General features: G+C 38.6%; 2 protein-coding genes and 2 long non-coding RNA genes across 5 annotated transcripts in view; 1 reads left to right on the top strand and 3 right to left on the bottom strand.

The window, feature by feature from the left end:
* Positions 1–25448, top strand: part of LOC133835870 (protein tincar) — a 43939-nt gene that overhangs the window by 7939 nt on the left and 10552 nt on the right. The window contains 3 exon segments of the mRNA XM_062266008.1: positions 12516–13186; positions 13945–14060; positions 19284–19518. Of these exon segments, the coding sequence (XP_062121992.1) occupies positions 12862–13186; positions 13945–14060; positions 19284–19518 (676 nt within the window). The 5' untranslated portion in view covers positions 12516–12861.
* LOC133837460 (uncharacterized) lies at positions 4860–5223 on the bottom strand. Of its 2 annotated transcripts, XR_009893810.1 has the most exons (3): positions 5142–5223; positions 5033–5088; positions 4860–4974 (listed from the first exon to the last, which is right to left on the bottom strand). It is a non-coding gene; the product is annotated as an uncharacterized LOC133837460 (long non-coding RNA). The 2 variants fall into 2 exon arrangements; XR_009893809.1 differs by having other exon boundaries at positions 4860–5088.
* On the bottom strand, positions 11030–11447 carry LOC133838973 (uncharacterized). Its single transcript, XR_009894038.1, has 2 exons — positions 11251–11447; positions 11030–11200 (listed from the first exon to the last, which is right to left on the bottom strand). It is a non-coding gene; the product is annotated as an uncharacterized LOC133838973 (long non-coding RNA).
* On the bottom strand, positions 15955–17104 carry LOC133835867 (trypsin I-P1). The gene is made up of 3 exons (XM_062266006.1): positions 16944–17104; positions 16700–16877; positions 15955–16645 (listed from the first exon to the last, which is right to left on the bottom strand). The coding sequence occupies exons 1-3, from the start codon at positions 17020–17022 to the stop codon at positions 15985–15987; spliced, it is 918 nt and encodes a 305-aa protein (XP_062121990.1). The 5' UTR covers positions 17023–17104; the 3' UTR covers positions 15955–15984.

Genomic DNA, 25448 nt, shown 5'->3' with positions numbered 1-25448 from the left:
TTGAAATATACTACATTAATATACCCAAAATACTAAAATATACCAAAGACTTATTTTGATATATATGTATGTATGTTAGATATAGATAAGTATAAAAAAGGATATATTAATCTTTAAATATACTGAATTAATATACTGAAAAATATTAAAATATACCGATGGCCATACTTGGTATGTTAATAGAGTAGGAAGCGTTGTCCATAACTTATTCAACTAATTTTTCATATATTTATATTTTTTATTAAAATGGTATATTTTTATTTTCATTTAACATAGCGCAAAGAAAGCTCAAACTGTGCAACTTGAAAAATGTGCACAATAAGTGTTAAATTTCCTTTTACAATTTCAATGTTAAGCTCTCTAGTTTCCATACTTTCTTTTCGCCTTTTCTGTTGTTCATACTTTCTCGTAATAGTATTAAATTGCAAATTGTTTTATTTATGTTTTAACTTGCTTGTCATTGTCTCAAATCTATTGTCATCAAATGGTTTTTTTTTTTTTAGTTCTATAAGAAGCCTTAATTCTGCTCAAGATTTCCACAATTTACTCTATTGTTTTCACATTCTCCATCTACGATATTGAAACTAACTTAATCCCTACTCCAGCACTGTTCACATTCTTTTCAATTTCAAAGGGATTCAACATATTTAAGCACTTACTTTGCTTTCCCTGCTTTTCTTCTTAATTTCACACTTTGATGTCTCGCTACTTTCAGCTGTTCATCCTTCTTGTTTTACTCTCCCATTCAAATGTAATACTTTCTTCTGAGCATTTACTTCCCTCCACTCTACTTCTTCGCTCCCAACTTTGTACTCAGATTCAATATAAGAAAATATGGAAAAAAATTTCAAAAACCCAATGAGTAGTAATTATGCGCACAATATTTCTGTGGCAATGAATGGGGCAAAAGTTTTTTTCTTTTTGCTTTGCTAAGAAAATTTATGTAAAACTAATTTGAAGTCGCCGCAGTATTTTTTGTTTTAAGATTTTTCGCAGTGTTGTTGTTGCTGCTTTAGTTCCGCTTTGGTGTTTGGTGCTCTCTTCTAGAATTTCAATTAAACTTTGCGTCAGTTTGTCGTCGTCGCCGACGTCGTCGCGCATCACTCCGGCTCCAACGCCAGCTGTCAACTCGGGCAGTCCCGAGGCGTCTAATGGAGCTGCTTGCCTCGCAGTCTGCTGGTGTTGCACGGTGGTGTGTGGTGACAGAACTTGGGCGCGTCACTGTCAACATTTCTTGAACACAAAATTTCAGTTTAGCATTTTACGCTTGACGCGCTGCCTAATGGTTGAATTGGCATAAAGAGCGACGAGCGAGCGAAAGAGAAAGAGAGAGAGAGAGAGAAGTAAAGGAGAAGGAACTCCGACTGAGTGAGAGAGTCGGGAACTGGCAACAGCTATCAAATGAATAATGCATTTTTATCCACAATTTAGCCGAGCTAAAGTTTTACCCACCTTTTGAATGCAACACCTGCCTGCCATTTCCCCCTCTCCCCTCACCTGCGATGCGATCGTAAACTTAATTACGAGTCCCGTGCTCGGGAAATGGGCTAAAGTGGGTAGAAGTGGGGGAGCGTTTGGTTTTGTGCCAGTTTTTAATGCAAATTGTCAATAGTTGTTCTTTACTTTGTCTTGGCGGATTTTTCCTTTTGCTTGTGTCAGCTCTTGTTCTTTTGCTTGTTGGCCAAGTTAAAAGCCAAACAACTTCATTCATATGCATAAACTGCAATCAAAAACTTTGTCCTGCCTGCCTGCTTTTGCCTTTGCGTTTGCCTGCGACTTTTCCGTATTGCAAAAGTATTTTCAATTTTTAATAATCGTGGCTTATACGAGCGCCTCTCAGTCAACCAACCAACGAACCGAGCCAACAAACTAACCAACCAACCAAAAGCAGGAAAAGGGGCAAAAAAAGGGCAGAAAGCGAATTCTAAAGTAGATAAACGATGGTGATGCCATTGATGGAGATGCTGCATGTAAGTGTATAAAGATTGAGGATGATAAAGATAAGGACAGGCACAGAGCTAGCAAAATGAGGAGGATGAGCTGCAAACACCACACACACACATGCAAAGATGTGGCATAAGTATGTTGTGCAGCAACAAAAATTTTATGAGATTTCTTTTATGCATGCATTTTTATCTATCGATGCAGAAAGTTTTTGCGTGTGCTCAGAATGCTCTTTACTCTATCGCCGAGGGGCTTAACCCTGGAGAGATGCTGATGAAAATCGGTCGATAGCATTGAATGCCTTCATTTAAGTCATAAATTTCAATATTAAAAGGAAGAAGTTATCAATTTTATTGATTTAATTTTATGGTTTATTTTGATAGTAATCACAGCTATTTTTAGAGGTTATCACAATAAATTAAATCTTTAAGAAATTTCTTCCAGAAATATTATTAAACTGACTCAAATATTTGTTCTTATTATCGATCTATCATTTAGATTTCTCAACAGCAGCGCATTGAGTCTTCGGCTTGGGATTATTTTTGTCATACTTAGTTTTGTCGCTTTAGAGAAGTTGCTCTGCCATTTGGCCTCGTTTCAAGGGTTCATCCATAGAGTTTTATGCAAATATGCGCAAATGTGTTCATTGCTTGAAAGTTTATGACACTACCTTCATCCTCCCGGTGAGCACTCTCTCGCTCTCGCTCTCATTCTCTCTCACTCTTATCTCTCGCTCTCATTGTTGGAATGCTCGTGTCATAATCTTTGACAACTATCGGCATTCATGCGGCAGGAGGCATGTAACCCAAGTTTCCTCTGGCATTTGATTTGCTGACTGGACTGGAGTGCAACAGCTGCCAACTGACAACTGTATGTGTGTGTGTGTGGTCTCACTTATTCTGCGACTGCTGCACAACTACAACTACAGCATCAGCATCAGCTGCAAGTTGTTCAATTTTCCCCTGACCCGTCGAACCAAAATAACAATAGCAACAATAACAACATCAGCAGCAGCAATAACGATAGCAGCAACAACATCATCTTTGTTATTTGCTCTCACGTCAAATGTGACCAGCAGCTACTACACTGAGAGAAATATAGAACACGTTTTCATATTTTCATTATAATAATATTTTCATGAAGAATCCACTTTCAATTATGCATGCTGTAATCCAGCTTTGCTGCACTTATGAAAACTCATCTCGAAGCTTAGAAAAATAATTCAGATTGATTTCATTTTAATTTGAAATCTTGGAGAAAAATAATAATCTTTGCTGATGTGAACTAAAACAAATATTGAAGAAAAATAATAATCTTTGCTGATGTGAACTAAAACCAATTTGTTTTCTCAGTGTTTGAGAGAGAGCTGGAAAAACAGGAAAAGGGTTTTATGCTGTTGCTATTGCTGCTGCTGCTGCTGTTGCTTTATTTGTTTGTTGGTTTTCCGCTCGCATTTCATTTTATGATTTTTGCCTCGTTTCCTTTTTTCCGTTATGCGGTGCGCACAAAGTTTTCCGACATTAAGTGAAATTGAAAACTGCTGTCGACTTTTGTCTTGTCTCAATTTCTGGCATGTGCAATTTTTAATAGCTTGCAATGCCATAAGCTCTTCGCTTCGTGCTCTCTGCTCTCTGCGGTTGCTCTCTCTGTGTGTACAGACGGACAGACGGACGGACAGACAGAAAGAAAGACAGATGGATAGACAGATAGTTTACCAGTTTGCTCTCGTCTGTCACTTGGCTTATCTTTATAGTCGTGCGGTCTTTGCTTAGCTTTTGCTCTACTACTAGATATATATATTTTATCATTGAATAGTTTAGTAGAATTTCGCATTTTTCGTTTTGCTGCTTGCAATTTGATTGATGTCTAGGTTGATGAGCAGCAAAGAGAGAAGTATGTACTGGAAGCTACGTTTTTGCTTGCCACAAAGTGCTGCATAATTGACATTGTCGTATAAATTACAACATTTCATTTCAACCGTTCATCGTCGTCGTCTTCCTCCTCCTCCCCCTTTTCATTGGTTGCTGTTGAAACTAGTTTTGCATATTTGAAAATCATTTCAATTGCCAGTCTCTCGTCCTGCATACAAAATTTGCACATTTTCTATCTATTGCATTTTATTGTTGTCCTGTACAGGCATGTTCTAAATAATTCAGTGCTTATTGACGGCTTTTGTGGGAAGTAGCATGCATACATGCTACAGATTTAAACATCTCTGGATGATGGCAACTTCAATGGAAGCCACAAACTGTTGCAAATCTCCCGTTGTGACTCGCACAATAGAAAATCAATTAAGCTGCTGACAGGCCTCTCTAAGTCCTTGGGCTTAATGGACCAACGTTTTATGAGTCGTCCACAATGTATGCTGCATTTCCACACATTGCTCATTCGCCCCGTATGACCCACAATGCCGATTGATGTGTAAACAACGTGCCAATGCCGTTCATTTCAATTGCAATCCAATCATAAAAACAATTAAGTCGGAAATGTGGGAAAAGTACGCGCTTTATGTGCAGTTATGTGCCAACATTTTTAACGTTCTTATTTGTGCTAAGTGTGCAAAGAGCTCTCTCTCCCTCTCTCTATCTGCATATCCTCTTAAACCATCAATCCACTCGAGCAAAACGAGGTTAGATTTCGAAAACATCTGTCAGCCGTACGTACGACAGCAAAAAAAAAAGTCAAAGCTGGTCATTCTAATGAGAGACGACAAGCCGAGCCTGTGGCGATAGATTGAAATTCTGCGAAGGCGTCTGGTTATGCCATCTTGTTTTCTAAAATCATGGTGATTGCTTTCTTTGACTTATCGTTCACTTTCATCAACAGCATAAGATTTTATTGTTCTGCTTTCTTCGGCCCTGTTTTTTGTTGTATCAACTCCAATAATTAATAATGCATTAATTAATAAAACACAATTTTGATTTTGTAGTTTTTATTGGGTTTACACTTTATGCTTATACCTAAATTGTCTATTTTTTTTTATATTTTACTTTTTCACTTCAATTTGTTATTCAGTTGTGCTTCGAGTGTCTGTTGTAGATCGTAAATTATTAGTTGATTCAGAAACAATAATTAAGAATTTACGTACAATGTGAGAATGAGTATGACAATGAGTTTTCTCCTTGTCGCTTGATGGCTATTGTTCTGTAAAAAGAAAATTTTTAGGCTTTGGAAAAACTTATTTAAAAATTGCTTACCATATCTTCTTCAGAATGTTTTTATTTATGAATTTTGATTTACATATGTGTGTATGAGAGTTGTGTTAAAGAATGATAGAAGTTAAATTTGTTTTTACGGAGATAGAAAATTCTGGTGAGAAATTTGAACTCAAGGCCAACTAGGATTATCTTTTTTCTTCATTAGAAAACAAGTGTGTAATATGAGAGAATACTAATGAGAATACTTTACTATAATTCAACAAGATAAAGTTAGATATTTCTTTCAATAATAATATAAATGCAACAATTCAACTGGCTTTGCAAATATGCCTCAAAGTTGTCTCGGAGTAGATCAAAGATGATATCATAATAATGTTGGACTTCATAGAATAACTTCAATTAACTGAGTTTATCTGCAGAAGTATTGAATTTATATATGTATGTATATGTTCTGTGTATTTTCTTTGCTTTGCTTTTCATTTTCCTGCTTCACATGCACATTTTTCACAAACATGCTGACTTGTTGTTGTTCTCCATGTGGTTTGACTGGAAACATTGCTGCTGGCATATAAATGAACAGGAAAGAAAATCCAGAATCCTGGCCATTTGCCGCTCTGCCACGAGTCATTGCCAATGCAATTTTCAACGTTCAGCTGCAGGGCAAACACAGAGAGAGACACAGAGAGAGAGAGAGAGAGAGAGAGAGGGGAAAGTAAAGAGGTAGGTTCGAGTGGGGCATAGGGACTCGAGTTCGTTTCGTTTAATTAAAAAACCAATTTGAGCTGTGACTGCTGAAACTGATGGAAGCGGGTGAACACCAAATGATTCACAATAATCAAACAAAAAAGGAAGCAACACATAAAAAACAACACTCAAACAACGCAAAAAATATATTGAGAAAAAAGAGAAAGCGAAAAGAAAAGGAGAGAAAGAGAAAATGCAGGGCGGTAATTTAGCTGGCCAAGTGATCGAATACTCATATGTCGGCTGCACGCTCAAAGCGTTTTGCCAAGTGCGCACTTTCTTTCTTTTGAATGGGGAAGCAAGGCAACGTAAGAAATGGAAAAGAAAAAGGAAAAACCTTTTCCACAGGTACTACATACAAGCAACCAAGCAAAGAAGCAAGGAAGCAAGCAACGCCCCGGGAAAGTAGGCAACACAATTTGGTTCTGACAAAATGCCGCTTAATGTGGCATGTCCTGGCCCATAGACGTACACACTGCCATTTATATGTAGATGTTTATGGGTATTGCTGTGTCTGTGTGTGTGTGTGTTTTGGCCACCTGTGCGTGTGCATGCCAAGGGTGGCTTGGGTCAAAGGGCAGGCAGGCAGAGGTGGAGGCAAAGGTGGCTTTTTCATCCATCGATTTTCTTAAGCGGCAAAAACTTTTGTGCTCACAAGCTGCAAAATTCATTCATGCAACAACTACCTACGAAGCAAGCAAGCAACCACAGCAACAACAATAACAACTGACGACAATTGCACAACAACAGCAACAACAATAACAATAACAACCCCCAATTCTTTGGGTGGTTCAGTGGTTCGCTTTTTCTGCTCTGTTCTGTTCTGCTATGTGGGGTTGCCTCTACTCAAAATCTACTCAAAAGCGATAAATTCCCGGCGTTTTTACGAGCTTAGCTCGGAATGCAAGCGTACGAGAAAAAAAACAACATCAACACTGCCAGAATTCCTATGTCTGGCGCAAATTTCCATACACTGCGGAAAACTTTCGTAAAATTGAATAAAAAACTTTGCGTGAAAGTTGTGTAAAAAAATCTAAAAGCATTTGTAACAATTGCAAAAAGCTTTTATGCAGAGTGTTTGAGACTGCTGTTACTTTTGCTTTGTATGCTATTTAATGTAATTATGCTTAGTTGCTTAACTATTTCATTTATTATTTACTTAAAGTATTCTAATTTTTGATGAACTTGTTGAGCTTATTCTGATTGAAAGTTTAGCCAAGTTACTACCTTCATCCTATTTCACAGATTTTTCTACATTTGTTTTTTATTCAGAGTTGCATAACTATTTAATTTAATTTTTGTTTAAAGTAAGTGTATTTTTGGCTAATTTGTTGGGCAACAAATGATTTACAGATTAGTTGAATATGTTAACAATTTACTCAACTATTTACAGTATTATTGATTAATGATAGATATTCAAGAAAGCTATTCAATAAATAATTTTATATGATAAAAATCGGATACTGCTCTCGGGTCTTAGTTGCTTTGGTTTGTAATTTAGTATATTTTGTACACTATGTTATATTTTCTATGTAGTGGTATATATATTTACAAGTATATGTAGTAGTAGATATACATACAAGAATACTAATATATAGAAAATATACCATGGATAGATATACCAGTTATATCTTTGGTCTACTTAAGTGTTTCTTTGGTATATTAATTTGGCAAATTTTAACAATCTTTGTCTCATTTCTATGCCATTTGGTATATTTTAGTATTTTATATATAAATTTGGTATATTTTAATATATTTGGACTCATTTCTTTACTTAATGCTTAGATCCATAACTATGCAATTTATTATATATTTAAAAGATCTCAGTTACTGAAAAATTTATTGAACAAAAACTATTTTCAAGGTTTAGTTACATTTGCTAAGAAGTTGCTCAACACAGTGGTATTTTTTAAATTCCTTCACATTTAATTCCTTAAATTCCAACTTTTTTCTCAGTGCATTAGCGCAACCCCCAAAAGGTCAATGTTGGGGGTTGTTTTCTTTCTATTTAGCTTTGGCTCTCTAACGCAATTTAAGCGCCGTCAGAATTGGCGGCATTTCAACGCATTGCGCTGTGCGTGCCACCAAATGTGCTTCGCTCTCTCTGGGTTTTTTGGTGGTGGCATGCGGCATGTGGCAATCGTTATCAGAATCAGCTAAATGGATGCAACTGTTTTGATTTCGCGACTCCCACTCGCTTCCCGTTGTTAATTTATAAACTCGTTATTTATTGTATAATTTTGCTATTTTATTCGCTTTTAGAAGCAAATTTAATTGCCTTCATAAATTTTGGTATTGCATTTCATTGGCTTTTTGGCTATTGTTATTATATAGTTTGCATTATTACTGTGCATAAATCATTGCAACTGACCCAGTTGCCACTTAAAGCATGCCCCAACAAAAGAAAATATATAAAATAAAAGCACTTTTTGGGTGCTTTACTTTGGTTTTGGATTCGTTTTTGTTAGTTTTTTGGCTGTCGTGGCACGTCTGAGGCAAGTTGAAATTGAAAAACGTCGTCGTTGTCGTCGTACGAGACACGTATTAGCTCGGCACATGTGTAAATCCAATTCAAAACATGCCACGTGCCGCATATACGAAAACACACATGCAACACACACACAACCAGACCGAGACACGGTGCCAATTTCCATGCTGATGCAGCAGCAATGCACAAAAATTTCGTTTGCTTTTCTTTCGCCCCTGTTTGAAAAATACATTCAACACAACTCTGAGCGACTTGAGAGTCTTGATGGTGCGCTGCGGTTGTGGCAAGGTGGGTGTTGCATCAACAAAACGAAAAGAACTGGCAAAAAAAAAACAACACTCTTTTGAGGGGTTTTGTTTTGTATTTGATTTGGGGTGCCCAGCTGCAAGCGTTGCAAGCTGCATACCATAAAAATACTTGCTACAAAATGTGAAATGTCGAGTTATGCAAATGAGCCAAATGCGGCAGAGAAATGAAAATGTGCAAAACAAGGACTTACGACCGACTCCGAAAGAGGGGAAGAGGAAGTAGCTGCTGCAACGAGCGTCAATAAATAAATAAATATAAATATGAATTTATAAAATGAAAATGAAAATTGACAGCTGCTGGTGGTTGCCTGTGGCTAGCTGGTTGCATGCAACATGCTGTGACAAAAAAACAAAATGAAATGGGGGGAATATTCTCTGTGCATTTGTGTGTTTGCTTTGTTCTTCGCCTGGTTCATTTAACTTGAAAAAGACGTCGGCTGGGTGTGGGAGGAAGGTGCATGAAGTGAAAGCCATACACCAACACACACACACACACACACACAGACAGATGGAGCATAAAAACTGGTTGCCCATATAAATTAGCATGAGTGGACTTTCAGGCACTTCCGCCTGAGGCGCAATGCCAAAGCCAAAAAGGGGCGCAGACACAGTGCAAGAAGTGGGAGGCGTGAATGTACTAGACTTGGGGCCTGCATTGTGGTTAGAGGGGAAAGGAGTGGAGCGGAGGAAAGGGGTCTGGGCATGCCCTCAAAAAAAAGCTCAAGTGCCATTTAGCATATTTTGGTGGCTGCTTGCCGCTTGCTGGTGGCATGTGAAGTGGCAACGAGGCATAAACATAGTGCAGTTGAGTGCTGGGCGTTTCAACGAGTCTGGGGGGGCAATGTGTAGAAGAAGGAGTTGAAGTTGATTTCATGGGAGGGAGTTGTTGTTTTTAAAGTCAAAGTCAAAGCACTACTGCTAACCAGATAATGGAAAATTGTGCAAAACTTTCGAGGCGACACGACTATAAAGTGAGCTACAAATGGCAATTGAGGGAGGCGAGACACACGAGATAACAGAGAAAATACTTAAAATTCATATTGATGTGTTGCAATTAAGATAGAAATATTATAAAGTGCAATGTCTGTAGAAAAGAGTTGAGATTCGAAATGAAACGTCTTAAAGAGAGAACAAATATACTAACAAATGAGTAAGAGATGTGAAGATATGTTAAAAGAATGAATGTGGCAACCATGGCAACAGATGTAGAGTGAGCGACATTTAGTCAAAAGTTTTTTAATAATTTAAATTTAGGTCGCGAGCTGTGCAAGCGAAAAAAGCAGTGGAAATTATTAATTAGACAAGCGCGTATAAAATGTGTGCACTTTTTTTCTAGCCATACACATTTTGCTTGCCATTTCTCTTTCCCACATTAGAATGGGACAACTAAAGTTGCGCACTCAAGGTGCATATACCCAGTGCAACTACATTTGAAGGTATGAAAAGCGCATTTTAATTTCACGCCTTGACTTCGCAAAGGATACGCAGGAGACGCATGCCAATGACACATACACAAACACACACATACGCAGACACGCACAGGAGCAGCCCATAAAGTGGCTGTTTCATTTGCGTGAAAGTCGTGAGAACGCGACAAATTGCCCCAAGGTGGGAAGACACAAGGAGTACAGAGGACGAGGGAAGACTTGAGTCTGAGCTCTGGTAACTGTCACTGACTTAAAAACAAAGCAAATGCCCCAAGGGGAGGGATGGAGAGATGATGATGACGATGAAGGGGGGGCAAAAGAAATGTTAGCATCTGCATTTATGACTTTTGCGGCAGGCTAATCTGATGCTGAGCATGTCAAGACACAAGCAGCCAGGCAGTAAGCAGGCAAGAAAACCACCCCGAGACAGGACGCAGACCCAAGACAGAAAGGACTAAGCATGAATGCCACATGGCCGAACGGCATGTTCGGGCTTAAACGCTGGCACAAAGCGAGAGACAAACAAACATGTTAAGATTGTAATTAACATAAAATTAATATCAACATGTAAAGAGGAAGTCCTTGGAATAGCTGAACAGGGAATAAGCAGGCAAGCAACTCTGGGATCAAGACTTCCAAGACCAAATACGAGTGTAGATGCAAAAGCTTATATGAATATTACAATGTTTGCTTCCTTTGCTAACTTGGCTCTCTTATCTTATGTTTTAGCAAAGCAAATAAGCCGTTGCATTTGTCTTTGGCTTCCAAGTTGATGATTACTTGCAGGTAGACTATATTAAATGGAAGACAAATCTAGTTTGTATCAGTTTTAATTGAATTTCCAATTTGATTATGCTATTCTTTTTATTTTGATAAAAATATTAGTTTCGAAAACTTTCCTTAGAAATTTACTTCAACCGTTTTGAAATCATTTCCAATTAAACTAAAATTAGATTCTGATTTTTGATTTTTTATTTGGGTTACACTTTATGCTTATATCTAATTTGTGTATACTCTTTTTTTATTATTTTTTTCTCTCGATTGTGTGGTTCTATTTTTCACTATTTTTCAGTTGTATTTTGAATGCACCAATTCTCTCCATTGCGTTCTTGTTTGTTGTTTATTAAACTGCTACAAAAAACATTGTCAGCTTTGAAAAAACTTATTTAAAACCAGCTTACCAGCTTTGTATTTATTCCATTTCGGAAATGTGTATAGATGGAAGATGTGTTTAAGACTGTTGGAAGTAGGAATTTTTGTAAACTAAATAGAAAATTCAGTTGGGAAATTGAATTCATGGCCAACTCGATATGAGAATAATTTACGCAAACTCAACAAGTCAACGTTAGGCTATATCGCAAATATAAACAATGAATTTTATTTGCAAATTTCCACATCAATTTTCCCGTATTTGTCGCTCGCCAAATCCAATTCCCCAAATCCCGTTGTTCACATTGGCGAACGGGTAATTATCAATTATATTTACTTAACGGATTACAACACATTTTAAATTGGATGTAACAGTTACGGTATTTTTATTTTGCTTTTAATAACACGTGTAATAACAATTTGTACAAAAATTTTTTTTGTGCACGACAAGCAACAAATGAAAGTTCGCCTCACTTTTTTGCTTCTCCTGGGAGGCAGCAGCGGCTGATGAACAAAACGCAACATTTTGTACAGCGACAGACTCATAAATGTTAACGGTTTTGCGGTTGCTGTTTCAGTTCAGCCTTGCAGCAAATCCTGACCAGAACACGCACGCCATGTTGCAGTCGGTATCCTTGTACCTGGCTGCCATTAGCGTTAGCTGTCTGCGGCCTATAATTATGCATGTTGCATGCGGCTCAAAGGCGCGACGCATAAAACATCCAGCAGACAAAGACGACAACTGGGACATGGACTGCGTATACTATATATACTTATATATACCAACTACTATATATACTGTCTACTGTGTGTGTGACTGCATCCCTGGGGGGCCAACATTTTCTTTGTTGGCGGCTTAATTATGCAACTGCAACAAATTGGTTGTTGCTACACGAGGAAGCGTCAGTCTGGCAACTCCTGCAACCCGATTGATTTATGCCTGAAATTCGCGAGTTTTCGATGTTTCTCATTTTCATTGTTTCTTTAAATTAAAGTCAGGAATATTACCAAAATTTAATACTGTTTAATATTGCAAAATTTGTTGCAATTTAACTACAATTTTAACCTAGATTTAATTGGTAAATTCTAATTACAATTTTGATTAGTTGCAGATTTTCATATTCGTTTTACCGTTTACACAGTAAATATTTGTAATTAAATCCAATTAGTTTTGAGGTTTTGGCTATAAACTGAATTTGCAAATATTGGCAAACGGCAAAATGAATTTAAATATTTTAAGCAAACATATTAAAGCACACACTTATTAATAGTATTGTTTTTCCTACTTTAATTGCAGATTTGATGAAATGTAACTACACAAAGCAGTCATAGAGCAAAAAAGGCAATTGGCTTATTTATTGTGTTAAACATGCGACAGCAATCAACAAAAACTGAACGCTATAATGAGGCATATCAGCGAACAAATAATATCGCCAATAACAGTAACAATCACCAAACAAACGACTGCAATTGGAATGAGCATCACTTAAGCAAATAGAAAATCAACGCGACAAAATCAATACAAAATCAATAGAAATAGCTGGGAAAATTTACTGTCAACAGCGAAGGACGACGACAACAAAAGCAGCGTGGTGATAAACGAGACAAACAAAAGGCAACAAGATAAATAAACTCCATTTCAAATGGGTGGCAAAAACGGATCTAATGGCCATGGCGGAGGCAGCGGCGGTGGCGGTGGAGGAGGTGGAAGTCTCAACTCTTCCATTTGCAATTCGGTGCTTACAAATGCAACGACAGCGAGCAACAGTCTTAGCCAACAGCAGCAGCAGCTTCAGGCCAAATATATCAAGTCGAAACGACATCAGAGTCGCTATAGCAATCTGCAGCATTCTGGTCACGATTCCAGCAGCTATCTGCATCTCAATTCGCTCTGGTCGATATGGTACGGAGTGTTGTTAACACTCTTCCAAGGCTATTTGGCTATGCATGGCGCCTACAGGTTCCTTGGTAAGTTCCAAAAATGGTCATTTGTGATTAGCTTACTGATATTCAATGCAATACTCGACAGCAGTTTAAGGTTCCTTAACTCTTGAGGAAAGTTTTCTTTTTGATTGAGAAATATGTTAGTAGAAAGTTAGCTACAAAAAATCAATCCATATGATTCCTGAACAGTTTATTGCAATGAGATAAGAAATTCAATAGCTACGTAAATAATATTTTTTGATTTTAGGGTATAATTTGAATAAAGTAGTATGTCGTTACATCATGGTATATGTTTTTATATTATACATGTTGGTATATTTCAGCATTTAGCTGGTATATTTTATTTTTGTATATTATATATTTTGATATACTTCAGCATTTTACCGGTATATACCATGGCATATTTAAGTATTTTATATTTTTATATTGTACAACTTGGTATATTTCAGTAGTTAACTGGTCTATACAACGGTATAATTTAGTATTTTAGATTGGTTGATATATTTCAGTATTTTATGGGTATATACCATTGTATATTTTAGTGTTTAATATTTTTATATTATATATTTTGGTATATTTCAGTATTTAACTTGTATATCCAATATTATATTTCAGTATTTTCAGATATAGTAATCTGGTAGTCGAGTACACTTACACTTTAGCTTTCCTACATGTTTAAATTTATAGTATAAATAATTATTTATTATATTTTTTTTTTTACATTTTTGAAGTCTCTTGTCTGCAGTTGATGGATATTAATTATCATGATTTCTCGTTGACAGGTTGCTCGCTGATCCCCTGGAAGATTGAGCCCGTTGGCGAACTGAATCTACAGATTGTGCTCTCCGGCGTAGTTTTTATACTGCTGCCCGTGTTCTTTACATCGGCTGTGTTTAAGGTAAGTGATGCGTTCGACTGGCGATTTTAACTTAATTTGGGATCATGAAATTAACAGTGTGGTTCGTTTGTCTGGCGGCCATGTGAGCAGAGACGTGGAAGAGACGTTGTGCTTGATAATTAAATTTCCCTGTTGTTGCATTCTGTTGCTATTGCTGTTGCTGCTGCAGCCTGATGCGATTTCTGTCTGCAGTGTGGAGAGTTCTTTGTTTGTGTATAAACTATTTTTAGTGGCATTATTTTCGTTATTAAATTCATTTGGAAAAACAAACACAGCATACGCTGTGTCCTGGTCTAACTGCAGAATGGCCACCACACACACACACACACACACACATATACACTCGTAGACAATTGCATTGGTTATCCTTTCACATACACACACACACATACATAGTCATGTGCTGCCGTTCGTGTCCCTGCTTTTATCAGCATAATAAATGCAATTATGGCTTTTTCATATTCCATCTCTGTCGCTCTTTGTCTTTATCTCTCTCTCTCTCTCTACCCTTACTCTGGCATTTTATTTATTGTCCATTTGAAGTGCATAGCAGACGTTGGCACTGGGCAAAAACTCGATAGAAAAATGCAATAGCTTTGCAAACGGCTTTCTATATACCCTTTCTCTATATAATCCAGACAACGTGGCAAGAAAATTCCCATTTGCACTCAATGCTGCATCTCATGCGACACTCACTGTAAAAGCCACTTAAAGTGGCTGCTGGCTGGCAGCTGGCAGATAGTATGTAGCACCATTTCCTAGATGTAGGTGTAGATGTCCTTTTGCTGTCACTTTCGGTGTTTGGACTTGTTGTCTGGACACGCTATTTGCCTGCGGGTTTTGCACAAACACGAGTAATTGGCTTGGTTATTTATTTTTTTGTGTTGCTTCTCGATTTTTGACAACTCTGTTTCTCTCTCTGGCACAAAAAGCACAAAACTTATTGAGCATGGCAAGCAAACGTTAGGCAACAGGCAACTGTTTGGATTCCAAAAAATTGTATGTAAATAAACGCAGAGACCACAATGCTCTGGCCTGAAGGCAAACCAAAAGCCGCCTATCTGTCAGAGCACAGTTCGGAGCACTGGGAAAGGAAGATGGAGGAGTAGGAGTAGCAGCAGCAATTGTTCATCATATGGCGTCCACTTAATAAAGACCAATTCATTGACTGTCTCGTCTCGTCTCGTCTCGTTTCGATACGATTCACATAACGTTGGCCATTGACGCGTGGTTATCAGTGCATTGGCAGGACACAGTCACATCCACCTGCGCTCTTCCCTCTTGTCAGTGTTGCTCTCGTCTATTGCCAATTATTCATAGTTTTTGTGCAGTTTTTGTGCACATTTTCAATGCAGACAGACGCGTATTTCTGTTATGCATCGATATTGCCTCAAAGGCAAAGCTGCAAAACCCCGACAATAACTGGCTACAGTTTTTTGAGGGGGCAGGATATTCATGAGTTCGTTTTATGGATAACACGTCTGAATGCCATTTGTCTAACAGACTTTTAGTTTTAAACTACATATTTATTGTACATTTTTTTCTGCCATCGCCTGGCTGTAATCGATGTGTAACTTTTAGACCAGCGCTTAAAGCAAAACCATTTATTTTCAAATAATTGTCCAACTAAATGGAACATTTATAGTAAGTGCATTAAATATTTATAATTTTAAAATAATTGCAAATAGTAAAATGAGGAAAAAAAACTGAAACAAATTTAAAAATAACCATTTCGAAAATAATTAAACATATCAAGTAAAGACAAAACTAAACTAAGTGAATTTTAGATTAACAGCTTTATAGAATACTTTGCATGTTACAATAACTTAAAACTAGTTAACAAATCCACTCTAAACAGCTGGCAACAATAGTCTAGTTTCAAACTACCTTCATATTTTCTATATTTTCACTAAGCACAACAAATTTATACACTTGATATTGCCAAGATTAAACAACTGAAAACCACATAAAAGTCAAAGCATCGTTGACTAACTCCATTGAAGGGACGCATTTTCAAGAACTTGCTATAGTCGAGTGATGAATTCGCTCTTTCGATCCACTTAAGAAAATGCGAAACATTCGTATAGACGCCAGGAAAGAAATCTCTGCCACAATCGACGCCCCACGAGACGATGCCCGTGAGTTGACCTCTACAGACCAAAGGGCCACCTGAGTCGCCTTTGCAGGCATCGATGCCGCCTCTCAGATAGCCAGCGCATATCTGTGAGATGGGCAGATGATTGTAGATGAAAGAGCACAATCGCTGGTCCTGAATGGGCACAACTCCCTGATGCAATGCACGAAATACATTGCCCCAACCGCTGATGAGGCACAAAGTGCCCGGCTGCACTTGCTGCGTGGCCAAGGGCAACGCGCGTGTGGTGTAATGCTGCCAAGGAATGTAGCTGTTGAGGAACACAAGTGCAATATCGTTCTCCAGCGTGAAGGGGTGATAAGCCTCATGGCCGATAATCTCTTGCACCAAATAAACCTGACCAAAGCGCCCAAAACTATTTAAATGTGAACTGCCGCCGACAACAATGTAATCCTCGGGATCATTGTACACTGGCGGATAAGTCGCATTGCTGTGAAACAGATTAAGATTGAGATATGTTCGGAGTAGTAATTGATGAACTCACTCGGCAAAACAGTGAGCTGCAGAGCAAACCACACGCTGAGAGATCACAGTGCCGCTGCACATGTGGCCAGCTCCAAATTCTATTTCATCAAAGGCGCGCAGACGCACCGAGACTTGATAGGGCACAACCTCGATGCTTATGGGATGGCCACCCACGACTTTGGCATGTGTCTCTAGCTCTGCAAATCAAAGATACTTATATTAACAATGAATTTGAGATTCGAATTCTGAAATAGTTCTCTGACCAGCGACAACAGCGAGCGTTAAGTGTGAGAGCAGAGCCATCAGCAATTGGCATTGGCATCCGCTGCCTCTCTGTTCCATTGAATTTACATGAATTTAATAGAATACTCAATTTCAAACTGGATAATTTTGACAAGAAACTAGCAGCCATTAATAGAACAATAATGATATTGAAGTTTTGTTTTAAGCGGATTAACATTCTTGAATTGTAGCTTAACCCAATTGAAAGATTTCAAGTATTTCTAGGAAGCTTAAGTGTAAAGTTTAGCAGCACATAGAAGTGAGCTTTCAGTGGTAAACTTTGTTTTTTATATATGTACTGCACTTTTTTTTTGTAAATTAAACTAAAAGCCACAACAACCGCACACCACATGCACATCGTAATAATCAAGTGGGTCGCTGATTTTGGTAGAGCTAACAGACATACACGAGAACGACGTCGACGTCGAGTGTGTAAAAACGTTGAAGTGCCTCAGGCAGCGGGTGCACATACTCCACTCTGCTCCCCTCTGCGCTGCTCTGCTCTGTTCTGCGCCTTTTTCGCTGGCCACAGAAGCTACACTTTAGTTCATTCGCTGGGGGGCTGACAACCGCGAAATGTCGGCACGTTTAAATGTATTATCTCGCTGGGCTAAATGGGTATGCATTTGTTGTCTCACTCGCACAGCTCTAGCTACAGGATATAGGAGAGTTCTTCATGTGTTTGTGTGCACTCCAAATGCGTTACGCTTTTTGCAAATTGCAATCATTGTTGTTGCTGCACAGCAAACGTAACGAAATGAAACTATAAGCAAGCAATGCTGCAGCTTATGCGTCTAACAGATGCTCTGTAAAATATTGAAGCCACGCGATAATCGAGATGAATTACAGGGTATTAGAGAAGCTAGAGAAAGCATATGCGATGGCAGTTTCAATCTCTGTTTGTCTCAGCAGTTCCATGAAGTCTGCTTGTTTTTAATTTAAAAGCCCAACAGCGCACATTTATTTATATGCTGCACGTGATTTTTATGTTCACTTTGCCAGCACACACACAACACACACACACACACAAAAATACACAAACACACTCACGTAGTAGAATATAGTGTAGTACATGGATCTACACACACTGTATAAATATAAATATTTCATTTTACCATTTGTCACGTGCATTTTTTATGCGCCAACGCGTCGTATACGCGATATTCTCACTGCCATCACACACACACAAATGAAAAATGCAAAAAACCCAAATCACCCGCAATACATTTTGCGCTTTGTCGTAAATGCTGCCGTTGAATTCATATTTTATTTTCCTTTCTCACATTATTTTTTTTCCAGTTGCCGTTGCTTTTCTCTCCGTGAATTGTTGTTATAAGTATTTTATTTTATTAATTGCATATAAGCTTTTACGGGATAAAAAGTCGAGGGGGCAAAATTGTCGTTCATGGTTATGTGGCATGCACAGGGATTTCATTTGGGAATTTTTGTGAATGTCTCTTTGTCGGTTGCGGCCCTAAAAGGCTTTCAATTGATTTATGTCTGGTCATAAATGCAATTGCGCTTCAATTGAAATGAGAGTTGAAAGTGAAAGAAATGCACACACTATTAGTGTGCATTAATAATGCAAAAAGCGGATTAGAATTAACCAAATCACTCAACCTACATATTTTAAAATATGCTAATGAGTGTTTGACATTTAATGCGTCGTTGAATTTTACTTTCTTTAAATGCAAAGCACGCAAATGCAATAAATACTATTGAAAACTAAAGATGATTTTATTATTTAAGTGATGATATAATATCAAAAAGGCAAGCGATGGCATGCTAAGAAATTATTGTGGACAAATAGCATTGCTTATAAAATAAAATGTGTTGTTTTGCTCACTAATTAATTAAATGCAATACAATTTTAATAGTTATTGCACAATACCTGAACAAAATAACAAAAATAAAATGTGAAATAATACTTATTTTCATTTCATCTCGATTTTATTCCATTTTCATTTTCTATTTCTTTACTGTACTGAAATATCATCAGAATTAGATGAAATATAAGGCAATAAAAAATTCACAATTTCCGTAAGAACTTATACAAAATAACAGCAAGAAAGCAATCCATTAAAATACGTATTTTTAAATTTCTTAACCATAGCAAAATATGTGCAGCAAAGAAACCACTTTATGTATTTGCCAAGCAACAATAATGGCAAAAGAATCAGATCAGCGAGTGCTATTGACCTTTACATAGCACTCTGCAGACAATAAATATTGTTGCAGTGAACTCGTAGCTTGTGTTTCTACTTCATGTGTGTGTGCATTGCAACTTATTGTAATCTCGTTCGTTCTCTATTGCTTGACAGGTTGGCAACTTGGCAAACGATGGCATCAAATTGGCAACTGGCGCCAAGGAGCGACGCTGCACTCTGGCACCGCACGATGGCCTCGAGGAAGAGGCGCGCGGCGGCACATTGCGCGCTCTGTGGACACACGGCGGACCGACAGCGGCTTTTGTGCACATCCTCATCGCGTTGTGTTTGCTTCTGCCGCGACTATTGCTCGAGGCGCGCATCATTGAGAATGGCCTGTTGCCGAAAGGTGAGTGTAATTAAGTGGTGTGTGTGGTAGCAAAAGAGTGTGTGCTTGACTGAGTGAGTGTGTATGCGTGTTGTGTGTATGTTTGAGTTGACGTTGGGATTGTAAAGTTGCTGCCAACTGTCAGCGACAATTGCAGCAACATCAAGCAACAGCAAGCGACGCCGCTGAAAAGTATGCAATGAAAAATATTCGAACGAGGCACCGGAAGTTGCTGCAACGCCATTTCATTTTTTATGTGCCCGCCATTTTGGGCGTCTGCGTCTGCTCTTTTGTTGATGTTGTTTTCTTTCGGTTTATTGCTCAATTGAATTTCAATTTCGCCAGTTCCGCTGCGCGTTCACTATTGTTGCGCATACGCCACGTGGTACACTTTGGTCACATTGTCACTTGATGATGAATGCCATTTAAGTGCCGCCGGCATTGACGAACTGTTTATAATTCAATTGTGTGTGTATGTGAGCAATCAATTTGGCATTTTGCCTGGCATTGTGCACATTTTAATTAAATTATATTGCGGCTAGCGAAATGAAATTCCATTCGACAGTAGTTGGAAGTCACGTATGTAATTGGCCGCCAGACAATCGTCGTCATCTCGACAAATGTGTGATGTGATGTAAGCGTCATTTACATGTCTCTGGTTGCCGCATAAAGCTGTTTGGCCAAGAAGTTTAGTGTGTGTGGCGGCGCCTAATATCGTGGCAGCGCTTAGCCAAGTGAACTTAAGGGAATATGTTACGAAGTACATTGCTTGACTGCTGCCAGTAGTATCTTCAAAGCAATTGCAATCGCTTGGGAAATCTGTTGGCAAAACATATGCATGACTCGCTGCCGTTGCTGCTTCTGCTGCTGCTCGTGATGTTTCTGTTGCTGCCACAGGCAAACAAAAACAAACCCAAACATGCCCAATATGGCCGCGCGCACATACACACAGGCTGGCTAACAACCACAGGAGTAAACATACACCGGGACACACAGAGACGTACATGAGTTGACAGAGGACAGAGTACAGAGGACGACGGCACGCCCATTATGGGCAGCAATAAGCCATGTTATTAACAGCGCGCGGTGCGGGCGGCCAACCAGGCAACGAACCAACGAACCGAGCCAAAACTGTGCAAATGTTGGCTCAATGAACAGCAGGCAGGCAAGAGTTGGCAGGACACAGAGGCCTCTCTCTCTCTCCTCTCTTTCTGTCTTTGTGTGCATGTGGCTATGTATACATGTGTACTGAGCGGGCCACTGAGTGGCGTTGATGCTACTCGTAGCACAGTAAACTAATGCCACAGTAAATGATTAAAACAAAGAATTAAAAAACAGTAGAGAACGTGCAGCAAAGCAAGGCAAAAAAGTTACGTTTGTTTGCTGCGAGCTACCGAGATGAAAGCCTGAAAAATGCTACAACAATTCTTTATCACATTTGGCATATCCAAACAGAGTGAAAGCTGAACTATACAGAGAATGTGCTCAGTCTGTTGTTAAAGAGATTTAGATGCAAAGCTACTGAAAATTTATAAGACATGCTCTCAATACAGTCTCGATACTGAAATGGCACACAACAATGGATTAAGAAGGATTTGAAAGCATTTTGACAGAGCATGTTTTAAAAATGCAGGCGGACTTAGCAGTTGAGAATGGTATTAAGTAAAGATTGTGAAGGTTGATAAGTTTGCTTAGTTCTAATGATTTTTATGAGGTGCAACTTTAAGTTTTTCATTTATACATTAACTTAATTTGAGTTCGTTAAGTTAGGTTGAATAATGTTTGTCATTCTTTTATATATAGTAGTAGTAATAATTTAACACTTCAATTGTTTTGTTTGTCAGTCAGAAAACATTTGAACAATTTATAAAATATTTAAAACGGAGATGAAGGTGTTTCACTGAAGCTTAACGAACGTTAGCTGCCAAATGTTTGCTGTCACTCAGAAATCTTCTTGTGAAATGAACTGCAGTCAGTGTGTAAACTGAGCACACTGCACCACGGGGGAAATAAGAGGATTGCAGGACACAGCGGCAGAGCGAATCAAAATTAACTACTTTTAAAGTGAGCTGCTGTTGGAGTTGCAGTTGGCATCCGTCTGTCCGTCTGTCCATCTGTATGTCAGTCTGTTTGTGTGTTGTGAGTTCTGTGCCAATCCCAGTTGCAATCTACGTCCACATTGCTGACAGACTTTGTGGCTGACTGACCGTATGGCGGGTTTATTGAACCGGGCAACGGCAAATGGCAGCAAGATTGAAAAAAACAACGTGGGGGAAAAAACGAAACGAAACAAGCGATGAGGGAGATGGAAAAAAATATAGAGCGGCAGGACAAAGCCATCAGCGAAGCGGCATCGAGTTGCGGGAGTAAATTAAAAATGTGGCAGGCGTTCACATTGGCCTCATAAAAACCATGACGAACTGAGCTCGCTTCGTTCAGTTCAGTTGAGTTCAGCTCAGTTTTAAAATCCAGAGTGACCCATGGCACAGAGCGAGGGGACGCGACCCAGCTCACCATGTGATATTTCAATTAATTTCGATTTCTTTTGTTTTGCTTATTTCCCCCCGTGCCTGCCTGCATCTCCCGTTTAGTCATAAAGCTGGCTGAACACCCTCCTGCCACACTTTTGCTCTCTTTGTGTGTTTGTCGCTGTCGCTGACAGAGTTTGCTTGCGGTCCTTGGCTTTAAATCCATGCTGGGAAATTGTTTTCGCGCAACTTGTTGCCCCCACAGTTGCTGCTGCAGCTGCTGTTGATGTTGAAATTAGAAAATCATTGGCACAAATAAAATGTGCAACGCTGCAAAGTCTCTGAAAGCCAAAGTCTTAGCTGCACTCGCCTGTGACTGGCGGTGGCACAGAGAAAGGGAGTGAGAGAAAAGCTCTGGTCAAGTTAAGTGCAATGCCTTGTCGCGACTGCTTTGGCCATTTTAATGCTTGGCTGATATCGCTAGCATTTCATCTCATTCCTCTGGCACTTCGCTTCGCCGTTTGCAATTTGTCAACTTGCGTCTTGACATTCTTTAAGTTACCTCTAAGTCCAAGCTTGAGCCTTTTGTGTGCTCACAAGTTGCCCATTATAATTTCCGTCTGCGCAATTATAAAAACTTTATCCTCTGATTGACTTGTTTTGGTATCCCAAGCTTCCCATATATATTTAAATCGAGGGGAGCGCGTTGAGATGCTTCAATTTTTTTTTATTATAATTCATTTTCAACTTTTGCATTAGCATAAAATTGGATAACCAAATGCCCAGGCAATTAGGCAGCGCAGCGTTAAATCGTAAAAAAAAGAAAATACTTTGCCAAAGTTGCCACAAAAGTCGCATAAAAATGAAAAGTTGAACTGGGGTTTGAGTTTCGGTTGAGGGTTGAGAACAAGTTCTAACTGCGCAAGAAGGCATTACATTTCATTATTTAATTAAATTATGACGGCAGTCTAATGGCTTGAGGCAAGCTAGAAAGTTACGCATACGCAGCGTTGCACTCGACACATGAAACACGAAACTACGTTAATAATTAATCTAATAAAATAATTTATTTCCGAAATAAATATATGACTTTTTGGCATTATTTAAAATGCCAACTAAAAGTTGAGTGTTGTAACTTTTTTCCAAAAATAAAACAAGTTTCATAATTAAGCAGTTGCGAAATCATAAATCATACAACTAAATTCGTAATTATTACATGTGCAATCCATGTCGACAACTTTATTACACCCTTTTGGCAGGCGTGATAAAAAGTAGGGAATATAATAAAAAAAAATAAAACAAAAGTTATTCCCTTGTGTGGAATCGCGTATTTAATTAAAAGATGAGTAAAAATCAGCGCAGGCGACAATTTTATGGTTAAAATCACTTATACGCCGTGTTGGACTCATAAATAATTAATGCAGACGTTACGAAAACAAATGAAAATTGCGATAGGATGGAGGCGCGCCACTCTTATGCGCCATATTGAGCGCATAAAAGGCTGCTAAACAGGCGCACTCAAATTACCGAGCAAAACAGCGATGCCAAAGTCGAGGACGAGGGCAAGGTAGCCGGAAGTGGACCAAGATGTTGTGGCCAGAAACATGGAGCATGGCAAGAAACTTATCATTATTCATGCTAAAGACTTAACGAGCGCGCGAGTTTCAGCCATCTAAAGAGAGAGAGAGAGAGGCTGAAGGGGAGCCAAGCAGGGACAAGCATCCTTGCCAGGCTTATCAGCACAGTGGCAGGGCAACTATTACAGTCACAGCGGGAGAGAAGAGACAAGCAGAGAGGCGATGTTTGGGTGGGTTGGGTTGAATGGGCGTTTGCTTTGCCTTAGGATTTGCGCATTTTCATTACTTTGCCTTCATCCTTCGCTCTATACTGCTGTTCCTTGGCGTTCGGTGTTATTGTCATTGCCATAATCGAGACAAGGATGTGCAGGACAACGATGAGAAGGAAGCAAACGATGGGAACGATGGTGGGGCAGTGCGAGGACGACTTTGCCGCTGGGTTAATCTGCAGATTTTCGGTGTTGTCGGTTTTACGAGCCACTTGCCGTTTGCCAACAACGACATATTATTATGGCAGCCATTGTTGTAATCCCCAAGCAATCCCTCCGCACTCACCCCCCCACATCACCACCCCCAAAAGTGGAGTCCATCCAACAGCACATCAGTTCCGAGCATTGTCTTTAATATTTGTTCGACAATTTTCATCTTTTATTTCCGAGTTTGCGAGTTTCTTTGCCAGCTCACCCGCTGGGCATTTTTGGCTTGGCAAGTTCTTTGTGCCTTTAGTGCGCTCTTTAAGCGACGCGCTCGCCTAATAAATAATTTTATGAAAGTGTTAACTTGGCAAAATGTTCGTGTCGGACGCTACTCAAGTTATTAACTGGGCCAGCAGAGCAACAACAGCGAAAGTGGCCCCCCAAATCCATAAAATAAACTAATTAGCTAGGCATTATAATTCAGCTTAGCTGCAGCATTTATCAGCCTAAACAAACAACCGCACAAGCCAGTTTTTGGCAGCTTTTAATTAATCGATACAGTTTTATATCAATAGTTTGCTATAGATTATAAATATGCAAACAATTTGAACTGAAGTTCTTTCGGGATATTTACGAGCACTTAAAAAAGATGAATGCTTGATAGACTTCTATATTGAGTTCACTCTTAGAAATGCATTAACCATTGAGCAGAAATTCTTTTCATCAATAGTCCGGTATATTGATGCATATTTTGATAAATTAAATTATCAATCTAGTAGCTAAGTGAATTCTCTTTTCAGAAACGACATCTATATTGAAAAGAAACTGAAAATGTTGATAGAAGCTTTTACTCTCAAGCAACTCAATATTAATTAATAGTTACAATTTTGAGTCAATTCAATTCTGTTAGAATATTTATGACCAGCCATAAAAGATTAATAGTTGATAGGCTTTCATATTGAATTCACTTAAAGAAGTAACTTGTCACTGACAGAATGAATAAAAATATTAGTAAATACGAAATTCATTAATCATTGACAGCAAATGATATATTGATGCATCTCTTTTGTTCAATAAGAGTGTCAACCTATGATTGCTGTTTTCAATAAGGATATCATCTACACTGCCAAAGAAACTTAATTAAAGATTGCTCGCCGCACTCTCGGATATTAATCAACAACAATTTGAATAACCGAAATGAATATGCAATCATTTGTTTTTATCGCTGGCAACACGTTTCATTAATCTACGTTCATTTACATTGCCATCCGGCAAGCTTAAATTAATATTCATTTGGCTTTTGCCAAACATACACTTGAACAAATTTCATAGGCTTACAAGACCAAAGAAAAACGAAATATATGTATGCTATATCTCTAGGTTAACGCCCATTAAGTTGGCCAGCGAAAGCCAAAGGTTAGGCCGCCCATTGAGAGACCGCTAGTTAAGGTAGTTGGCGAGAATCATTTAATGAAACATAAAATCCACAG

This window comes from Drosophila sulfurigaster, chromosome 2R, assembly GCF_023558435.1.
Source record: "Drosophila sulfurigaster albostrigata strain 15112-1811.04 chromosome 2R, ASM2355843v2, whole genome shotgun sequence".
Classification (NCBI taxonomy): Eukaryota; Metazoa; Arthropoda; class Insecta; order Diptera; family Drosophilidae; genus Drosophila; species Drosophila sulfurigaster.
Note: the sequence above shows the minus strand (reverse complement) of the source record. Positions and strands in the feature narration are given on the sequence as shown.